General features: G+C 49.3%; 1 protein-coding gene across 1 annotated transcript in view; it reads right to left on the minus strand.

Annotated features, from left to right (window-relative positions):
• LOC121552110 (fibronectin type III domain-containing protein 1) overlaps nt 1-10416 on the minus strand; it is a 69293-nt gene extending 58877 nt beyond the window's left edge. Inside the window, exon 1 of the mRNA XM_045211178.1 lies at nt 10317-10416. Within this exon, the coding sequence (XP_045067113.1) occupies nt 10317-10389 (73 nt within the window). The 5' untranslated portion in view covers nt 10390-10416. The remainder of the gene's footprint in view (nt 1-10316) is intronic.
• Between the last annotated feature and the right edge of the window lie 807 nt (nt 10417-11223).

The raw sequence follows: 11223 nt of genomic DNA on the forward strand, positions 1-11223 counted from the left end.
GTCTCCTGCCTCAAGCCTGTTTTCCTCAGTCCTCTGTTGCCTCCTCCGCCTCCTCCTCCTCCTCCTCGGATGATCGGAGGTGGTCCTGCCTACACGGTGCGTCGCATCATGGATTCCAGACGGCGGGGCCGGGGTTTCCAGTATCTCGTGGACTGGGAGGGGTATGGTCCTGAAGAGAGGAGTTGGATTCCGCGGCTACAGGTCCTAGATGCTGACCTCATCAGTGACTTCTACCGCCTCCATCCTGGCGCTCCGGGGAGTCCGCCCGGTGGCGTTCGTCGGAGGGGGGGTACTGTAACGATCCCGGCAGTCTGAGTCGGGTCCTGTCTGTGGACTAGTTGTTATGTTCGTGATCTCCAGTTTCCCGAGGGTTCTGGAACGCTCCGGGGAGCTCTCTTGATTTCCGCACCTGCATCCCATCAGCAATCTGCACACCTGGTCCTGATCATCACCCTTCTTAGGCTCTGGCCTAACATCCATTCCCTGCCGGATCGTTAGCCATGAACAGTAGGTTTACCAGAGTATCAGTCTTAGAGCCTAGCGTTAGTTTTGTTGTTTTTGCACCTTGTTGGTTTGTTGCTTACTTACCCCCGTTTTGTTCCATCTGCAGTCACCCGTCCGGAACCTTCATCCAACCTCTGCCTGGTGGTCGGCGGCTGCCGACCCAGGATGGGATCAACCACTGCACCCCCAACAACTAATCAACGCCGCCCGCTCTGTTCCCTGGATTATTCAGCATCACTCTTGAACTTGTAAATAAACACTCACCTTCGTTTCAACTTACCTTGTCCTGGTCTGCTTCTGGGTTCTGGCTTAGCAACTCGTGACAAGAGGGCTATTGTAACGTAGCAGCTAAATCAGCTCAACAGGGATTAGCTGGCTACTCTTCTCCAAAACTCTAGCCTTTAAAAAAAGAAAGTGGTCTGACGAACACCCTGTAGCTCGGCGAGCTTCCACCGCGGTGCTGGAGGCATCACTACAGACCTGTGTTTGATCCCATGCTGTGTCACAGCTGCCGCGACCGGGAGACCCATGAGGCGGCGCACAATTGGCCCAGCGTCGTCCGGGTTAGGGTAGGGTTTGGCCGGCCGGGATGTCCTTGTCCCATCGCACTCTAGCGACTCCTTGTGGCGGGCTGGGCACATGCACGCTGACTTCGGTCGCCAGTTGTATGGCGTTTCCTCCGACACATTGGTGTGGCTGGCTTCCGGGTTAAGCGAGCAGTGTGTCAAGAAGCAGTGCGGCTTGGCAGGGTCGTGTTTCAGAGGACGCATGGCTCTCGACCTTCGCCTCTCCCGAGTCCGTACGGGAGTTGCAGCGATGGGACTGAATTAGGTAGCTGGATTTATCTCCCCAGAGACAACCAAAGAGAAATCCTGATTGGATTTAAAAAATATATTTAAAGACTGTAACTACCAATTGGATATCACAAAAAAGGGGTAAAAAGTAAAAAAGTAAAACAAATTAAAATAATGATAATATAATTTAAATACCACTTAAATATTTTTGAAAAGTGGAAATAGAAATGAAAATGAAATGTATATTTAAAAACTAAAACAACAATAAATTAAGACCAAAAAGTACATTTTTGTTTTCATGGATTTTTACAGTGCTTTCAGAAAGTATTCACACTCCTTGACTTTTTCCACATTTTGTTGTGTTATAGTCTGCATTTCAAATGGATTAAATCACGATTTTTAGTCACTGGCCTACACACAATACCCCATAATGTCAATGTGGAATTATGTTTTTTCTCAAATGAAAAGCTGAAAAGTGTTGAGTCAATAAGAATTCAACCCCTTTGTTATGTCAAGCCTAAATAAGTTAAAGAGTAACAATTTGCTTAACAAGTCACATAGTCATATGGAATTGTTTTAAGGTGGTCATACCATGGATCATTTAGGTATAAAAAAAATATAACAATATTTGATACAATTTTGAATTTGGCCATTACTGCTATAACCCATAGACACACTTTGAATAATCCATTCATAAATGTCAAAACAGACAGTCACAAAATAAATCATAAGGAATAAGGTTTTGAAGTGTCTTTCCTATATCTAGGAGATATAAGAAAGCTTAGGAAATATTTGTGTTTTTGGACACATATTTTGCCCCTTTTTTGGGGGGGGGCACAAAACTACCTCCATACTTCCATAATTTTTTAAAAACCGGTACCGGTTACCTTCAGATGAGTCCTGTGACACTTGTGGAGGTCATAGAGCAAAACGGAGAATCTCCCCTTTCCATAGTGGGGTCATATTAGTTTGTAGCCCAAACAGTTTGGACGCTACAGACAGAAGTTGGCACATCGGCGGTACCGACTTCAGATAAGTCCCATGGGGTTTGTGGGGGTCGTAGAGCAAAACGGAAAACACCATCATGTTCGTGAGAGTCTCATCTTTCCATAGAGTGGTCGACACGCTACAAACGTTTTTGTGAGAAGACCGAATTTGAGGATGTCTCATGGTCTGACAAACACGGCTGTAGCTCGGTGACCTTCCACCACAGATGTGGAAGGCGGACGTAGGCAGATGCGTTGGATTGAGACGCAGCCCATATCTCTAGCTTAAACTGACGGATTTTGATGAGGATTTTTTTTACAAATGTTACTTAGATTGACGCACGGGGGAGTCAATAGACTCTTATTAACATGATTTTTGAATGGCTACCTCATCTGAGTACCCCACACATACAGATAATTGTAAGGTCCCTCAGTCGAGCAGTGAATTTTAAACACAGATTCAACCACAAAAAGCAGGGCGGTTTTCAAATGCCTCGCAAAGAAGGGCACCTATTGGTAGATGGGTAAAAAAAAATTACAGTCGCTACAAAGATACAGACGTCCTTCATAACTCAGTTCCCGGAGAGGAAGGAAACCGCTCAGGGATTTCAGCATGAGGCCAATGGTGTCTTTGAAACAGTTACAGAGTTGAATGGCTGTGATTGGAGAAAACTGAGGATGGATCAACAACATTGTAGTTACTCGACAACACTAACCTAACTGACCCTGTTTAGAATAAAAGCAATTCACTTTCTGTCCTGAATAGAAAGTGTTATGTTTGGGGCAAATCCAATACAACACATTACTGAGTACCATTCTCCATATTTTCAAGCAAAGTGGTGGCTGCATCATGTTATCGGTATGCTTGTAATCGTTAAGGACTGGGGAGTTTTCAGGATAAAAAATCAACGTAATGGAGCTAAGCACAGGCAAAATCCTAGAGGCAAACCTGGTTCAATCTGCTTTCCACCAGACATTGGGATATTAATTCACCTTTCACAGGACAATGACCTAAAATACAAGGCCAAATCTACACTGGAGTTCACAGGAGGTTGCTGCTTGGGAGAACGGCTAATAACTCCAGAATGGAGTGAATGGAATGGCATCAAACACCTGGAAACCATGTGTTTGATGTATTTGATACCATTCCACCGATTCCGCTCCAGTCATTACCACGAGTGTCACAGTTCCCTCAGCCAGAACCCAGAAGCAGACCAGGACAAGGAGAGTTGAACGAAGGTGAGGGTTTATTCAGATACAGAAAAAGGTGCAGAATAATCCAGGGACAGAGCGGGCGGCGTGGATGAGTAGTTGGGGGTGCAGTTCTAGGTCCAGTGATGGCTCGGCAGCCGCCGACCATCAGGCAGAGGTGGGGTGAAGGTTCCGGACGTGTGACTGCAGATGGGACAAAAACGGAGGTAAGGAAACAATAACCCAACAAAGTACAAAACAACAAAACTCACGCTAGAAACTCTAAAACTGATACTCAGATACACCTACTGTTCATGGCTAACGATCCGGCAGGAACTGGATGTTTGGCCAGAGCCTAAGAAGGGTGATGATGAGGACCAGGTGTGCAGATTGCTGATGGGATGCAGGTGCGGAAAACCAGAGAGCTCCCCGGAGCGTTCCCGAACCCTCGGGAAACTGGCAACTACGAACCGTAACACTAGTCACCAGACAGGACCCGACTCAGACTGCCGGGATCGTTACAGTACCCCCCTCCGACGAACGCCACCGGGCGGACTCCCGGAGCGCCAGGATGGAGGCGGTAGAATTCGCTGATGAGGTCAGCATCTAGGACCTGTCGCCGCGGAATCCAACTCCTCTCTTCAGGACCATACCCCTCCCAGTCCACGAGGTACTGGAAACCCCGGCCCCGCCGTCTGGAATCCATGATGCGACGCACCGTGTAGGCAGGACCACCTCCGATCATCCGAGGAGGAGGAGGCGGAGGCGGAGGAGGCAACAGAGGACTGAGGAATACAGGCTTGAGGCAGGAGACATGAAAGGTGGGATGGACTCTGAGCGTCCTCGGTAGTTTGAGTCGAACTGCCACCGGATTGATCACCTTCTCCACCACAAACGGACCAATGAACTTCGGTAACAACTTCCTAGACTCAGTCCGTAACGGAAGATCCCGTGTGGCCAACCAAACCCTATCTCCGATGGTATAGGTGGGAGCGGGGATCCGGCGACGATTCGCCTGGAGCTGATACCGGTCCGAACCTCTAAGGAGTGCCTTTCTGGCCCGATGCCAGGTCCGGTGGCAACGACGAATATGGGCCTGAACAGAAGGCACTGAGAGCTCCTTCTCCTGAGAAGGGAACAGGGGAGGTTGGTAGCCATACAGGCACTGGAAGGGAGACATCCCAGTGGCAGATGTAGGGAGAGTATTGTGGGCATACTCAACCCAAGGCAACTGAGAGGCCCAGGAGGTGGGGTTGGAAGAGACCAGACAGCGTAGCGTGGATTCCATCTTCTGGTTGGCTCTCTCCGCCTGACCATTGGATTGGGGGTGAAAACCAGATGTGAGACTGACTGTAGCTCCAATGGCCAAACAGAAGGACTTCCAGACAGCAGAGGTAAACTGAGGGCCACGGTCGGAAAACGATATCACTGGGCAAACCGTGGACCCTGAAAACCTCCCTAACCAGGATCTCGGACGTCTCCGAGGCAGAGGGAAGCTTGGCAATAGGCACAAAGTGGGCGAACTTGCTGAATCTGTCCACGATAGTCAGAACGACCGTGTTCCCCTCAGAAGCGGGCAACCCCGTGACGAAGTCCAGGGCCAGATGCGACCATGGACGCCGGGGAATAGGAAGGGGGTGAAGTAGTCCAGAGCTGGGCCGATTGGTACTCTTATTCTGCGCACACACTGGACAGGCAGCAACAAAACCCCGAGTATCCTCGGCCATGGCAGGCCACCAAAAACGTCTGCGAAGAAACGCCATTGTCCGAGCCACGCCAGGGTGACAAGCCATCTTACTGGCGTGGGACCATTTGAGGACAGCAGGACGAACCGACTCAGGCACAAACAACCGACCGGGTGGACCGTTACCGGGACCGGGCTGAGTCCGAAGGGCCGCCAGCACCTCCTCCTCAATCTTCCACATAACTGCTCCCACGACGCAGTTCCGGGGGAGAATTGTCTCGGTCTTGGACCCACTCTCCTCCGTCTTGGAGAACATCCGGGACAAGGCGTCCGCCTTGCCGTTCTTAGATCCAGGTCGGAACGTCAGGACAAACTTGAATCGTCCGAAAAACAACGCCCACCTGGCCTGACGGGAGTTGAGACGTTTAGCCGATTGCACGTAAGCAAGATTCTTGTGGTCAGTCCAGACAATAAACGGTTGCTCCGCCTCCAACCAGTGGCGCCACTCCTCCAAGGCAAGTTTCACCGCGAGAAGCTCCCGGTTACCCACATCGTAATTCCTCTCCGCAGGCGAAAGGCGACGAGAGTAGTAGGCGCAGGGATGGAGTTTACTGTCCGTGGAGCATCGCTGCGACAGGATGGCGCCAACTCCCACATCAGACGCGGCCCACTTCAACGACGAACTGACGGGCCGTGTCCAGTTGAGAGAGAATCGGTGCGTTGGTGAATCGCCTCTTCAAATCCAGAAACGCTCGATCCGCCTCCGGATTCCACTTGAAGGTCCTGATACTGGAAGTCAAGGCAGTTAATGGAGCGGCCACACGGCTGTAATCCCGGATGAATCTGCGGTAGAAATTCGCAAACCCCAAAAATCTCTGGAGCTGCAATCTCGTACCGGGCTGGGCCCATTCCAGAACCGCTCTAACCTTCTCCTGGTCCATCCTAATCTCACCCCTGGAGATGATGTACCCGAGAAAGGATGTCGTGTGGGCGTGAAACTCGCACTTCTCGGCCTTCACGAACAGGCGATTCTCCAATAATCGCTGCAGAACCTGCCGGACATGCTGGACGTGGTCGGAAGGTTCCTTCGAGAAGATCAGAATGTCATCCAGGTAAACAAACACGAAGAGACCGATCATATCTCTCAGGACGTCGTTCACCATACTCTGGAATACCGCTGGAGCATTGGTCAGTCCAAACGGCATCACCTGATACTCAAGTGCCCCATCGGTGTATTGAAACCCGTCAACCACTCGTCCCCCTCTCTGATCCGGACCAGGTGATACGCATTGCGTGGGGTCAAGCTTGGTGAACACCGTAGCACCCTGTAAGGAGTCGAAGGCAGAACTCATCAAGGGCAGGGGGATACTTGTTCTTGACCGTGATGTCATTCAACCCCCGATAATCAATACACGGTCGAAGAGAGCCATCCTTCTTACCCACAAAGAAGAATCCTGCCCCCAGGGGTGATGACGAGGGACGAACGAGACCAGCAGCTAGGGACTCCTTGATGTAGGTCTCCAACGCCTCACGTTCAGGTCGGGAGATACTGTATAACCTTCCCTTGGGGTAGACAGCTCCAGGGACCAGGTTGATGGCACAATCATATGGTCGGTGGGGGAGGGAGTGACAGAGCCTTCTGCTTACTGAAAACTTCCCCCAAATCGTGATATGTCTCGGGAACCAGGGACAAATCTGGGGGTTTAGCCTCAATCACCTGACTGGGAACCGAATGGGGGCAGGCAGTCTTGAGACAGTTAGCATGACAATCCAGGCTCCAACTCGTTACCTTGCCCGTCACCCAATCGAACGTGGGATTGTGTTCCTTCAGCCAGGGGTATCCAAGGACCAGAGGAACATGGGAAGACGGCAGAATGAAAAATGAAATCATCTCAGAATGATTCCCTGACAACCGCATCTTAACCGGTTCAGTCCTCATCGTGATACGTGCCAGACTACTGCCGTTCAGAGTGGTCGCTTCAATGGCTTCCGGCAATTGCTCCTTGGAAAGCCCCAGCTGTTCCACCAACTCGGCATCAAGAAAGCTTCCATCGGCACCTGAATCGATAAAAGCGTTAAGCGCTAAGCTCTGATTCCTGTTCACAAGGGTAGCCGAAGCGGGGTCTGACAGAGGTACTGAGAGGTTGAAACTGGCTCGCTAAAAGTCCTCCCAACTTTAGCGAGCCGGGCAGTTTGACGACCGCCGGGAACAAGTGGAGATGTAATGTCCCGAGCGACCACAGTAGAGGCAGCAGTTGGTCCTACGTCTATGTTGACGCTCCTCCTTGGTTAACCCGTGCCGCCCCACTTGCATGGGTTCAGAATCGGGAGAGAGGTCCTCTCCACTAATCCTTTGTGGTGGAGAATGATCGACGTGTTCTGGTCCACCACCCGACCCGACTGGGAACTGAGAAGCTGATCGATTGGACGGACCCCATTGCTTCTCCCTCCTTCGCTCTCGGACTCGATTATCCACCCGAATAGACAAGGCTACCAAGCTGTCCAGGTCACTAGGCTCGGATAGGAGATCAACTCATCCTTGAGCTGCTCCGACAGACCCTGGTAAAAGGCCGCTTGCAAAGACTCCTCGTTCCACCCACTCTCCACAGCCAACGTCTTGAACTCGATCACGAAGTCGGCCACGCTGCAGTTCCTTGGTGAAGAGAAAACAGGCGCCTAGCTGCGTCCCTCCCTCGGACGGAATGGTCGAAGAGCTTCCTCATCTCGGCCGTGAACCCCTGGTATGAAGCCATGCAGGGATCCTGTCGTTCCCAAACGGCTGAAGCCCACTCCAGCGCCGACCACGCAGCAACTCAATCACAAAGGCTATCCTAGCCTTGTCTGTGGCATAAGAGTAGGGCTGTAGATCGAACACTAATCCACACTGCATAAGGAAGGAACGGCATCTTCCCAGCTCCCCCTCATATTTATCCGGCGTCGGAACCTTGGGCTCACGGAGGGACACAACTTCAGAAGCGGCAGGCGAGATGGGTGAAACGGTAGTGGGTCCTCCACCGGACACTGGCGTTGGTTCTGGACCTCCATCAGGCCGGTAGAAAGGTTCCGAACTGACAACGCGATCTCCTGTAGTACCGTGCTATGATGGCCCAACATCTTCTCCTGCTGGGTAATGGCATGGCGAACTGAGTCCAGGTCCGCTGGGTTCATAATTGGCCGGATCGTTCTGTCACAGTTCCCTCAGCCAGAACCCAGAAGCAGACCAGGACAAGGAGAGTTGAACGAAGGTGAGGGTTTATTCAGATACAGAAAAAGGTGCAGAATAATCCAGGGACAGAGCGGGCGGCGTGGATGAGTAGTTGGGGGTGCAGTTCTAGGTCCAGTGATGGCTCGGCAGCCGCCCGACCATCAGGCAGAGGTGGGGTGAAGGTTCCGGACGTGTGACTGCAGATGGGACAAAAACGGAGGTAAGGAAACAATAACCCAACAAAGTACAAAACAACAAAACTCACGCTAGAAACTCTAAAACTGATACTCAGATACACCTACTGTTCATGGCTAACGATCCGGCAGGAACTGGATGTTTGGCCAGAGCCTAAGAAGGGTGATGATGAGGACCAGGTGTGCAGATTGCTGATGGGATGCAGGTGCGGAAAACCAGAGAGCTCCCCGGAGCGTTCCCGAACCCTCGGGAAACTGGCAACTACGAACCGTAACACTAGTCACCAGACAGGACCCGACTCAGACTGCCGGGATCGTTACAACGAGCCCGTCCTCCCCAATTAAGGTGCCACCAACCTCCTGTGCTGGAGTTGCTTACCAAGAAGACAGTGAATGTTCCTGAGTGGCCGAGTTACAGTGTTGATTTAAATCTATTTGGATATCTATGGCAAGACCTGAAAATGGTTGTCTAGCAATGATCAACAACCAATTTGACAGAGCTTGAAGAATTTTGAAAATAATAATGGGCAAATGGTGTGGAAAGCTCTTAGAGACTTACCCAGAAATACTCACAGCTGTAATCAATGCCAAAAGTGCTTCTACAAAGTATTGACTCAGGGGTGTGAATACTTATATAAATTAGATATTTCTTTATTTAATTTTCAAAAAATTTGCCAAATTTTCGAAAAGCATGTTTTCACTTTGTCATTGAGGGGTATTGTGTGTATAATCTATTTAATCCATTTTGAATTCAGGCTGTAACACAACAAAATATGGAATAAGTCAAGGGGTATGAATACTTTCTGAAGGCACTGTATAGTCAACTTTGACTTTGCAGCTGGCCCATCTAGAGGAAATCCTTCAGCTCTGCCTCCAGGACAAGATTCATCCCAATAAAAGTCCAACTGATAATACGTGGATGCTATAGTGACACCTAGATGCAGAAGGAGCGAGATTGACAGAAACTTTATGAGAAAGTCAACCACTTCCTCCTTGCCCCCTCTCCCTGCGATGTTGGAGTTGCTACTCGCGCCAATTAGATCACCCTTTTGGCACTGTGACGTCCCATTATAAATCAAAGCAGTTTTTTCTTTATATTTGTGTTCTGGTGATTGATTCTAACCATATGGCTTACGATCTAATATTTGTCATCTTATTTTAATTGTAGAGTAAAGCTACTTCAGTGTGCGCCTATGAGGTAAACGCATATTCCATAATTCCTGCGCTCAAAAGGATACATCACATTTTCCTTCCAGACCAGAAACGATGAAAGACCTAGTTTCACGGTCCAAATTCATTATTATTGCTCACTTTGACTGGTATGTTCTTTCCCCATCTGCAAACTGTTAAGCATTTTTCTTTTGATAATTTGTCCACAAAATAATATACTTTCCCTCCTCTTTTGCATAGTTTGTTTATGCCACACAAACCAGAAGATTTGCTAAAATTATTCTCTCACACACACACTTTCTCCTGCAATGCGACGTGGTCATTATAATCTATGTCCAAGCAGCAGGTCAATTAGAAGCTATCGGTTTCTTGACATGATATAAAACAAACAAAGAAAAACAATTGCTGATTGGGAAATGGATATATTATATTGATCGGGTAAACAAATAATCCATTGATTATCGATTAGGCTATTAGCCCAGCTCCACCAATCCCAGACATAAATCAATCAATAAAGTACTACCTCACTAGTGAAAAACTGAAACCATGCATCTGCTCTGAAAATCAAAATCAAAAGGGTGATTTTACCTGTTAATCCAGTACTTGATGCACAGAAGGTGACGAAAAGCACTAAGAGAGTCCGTGCTGCGGTGGATGCCATAGTGAGTCTAGCGCTCTAGTCCTGCGGTGCTGCGCAACGGAGGGAGAGAGAAGGCTGGCTGGACTGGGAGCACCTTCAGCGGGGATGGTTGTAACCGGATGCCTCTGGTTTTCAGGGGAAACCATAGAGTAAGATAGAGGACTCATCTTTGTATCTGTGCCATAATAGCGTCTGTGACAGCATGGGCAGTGCCATTGAGGCAATCTCCATTTTGAAATAGTAAAATGTATTCTTCACGATTGGCTGATCCCTCCTGATGACTCTGTTGGACATGACTCCAATAGGGCCATCAGGAGGGATCAGCCAATGAAGTTGGAAGTAGTACATTAAAATGGTGGAAGCCCTCAATGGCGCTGCCGTTGCTAATACGGCCTTTTGGTCACTACATTTATTTATTTTTTGGTCACTAGAGGCCGCTATCATTCTCTATAGTGGAAATGGAAGACAGCCTGTGACACGACTTCAGAGGAGATAGGAATCTCAGTGGCCAATGAATGGGGAAACGTATAATGCCCCACCCAGCAGCCTGTCGACCAATGGCATTCACGTTGTCAGGCTGCGTCACGCTGTTGCTAAGCTAATCATCAAACAATCCCTTCTAAAAGTCAGGGTATGAGTCGAGAAACCTGCCTATTTTCCTCAAAAGAACTTAACGTCACAAGCTTCTTGTTCACATAATTCATGCTCATGTCGGGTTTTTCTGCTAGCGCCCGAATGACTGCCATTGACTCCTTGAATGAGAGATTTCCTTGTCGGAGTGTACCCAGAATGCACTGCGCGGCCCATTGACAACGTACGGGCAACGTACACAGTGGGCTTTGATACAATTCCAAT

The sequence above is a fragment of the Coregonus clupeaformis genome, chromosome 36 (genome assembly GCF_020615455.1).
Source record: "Coregonus clupeaformis isolate EN_2021a chromosome 36, ASM2061545v1, whole genome shotgun sequence".
NCBI classification, from domain to species: Eukaryota; Metazoa; Chordata; class Actinopteri; order Salmoniformes; family Salmonidae; genus Coregonus; species Coregonus clupeaformis.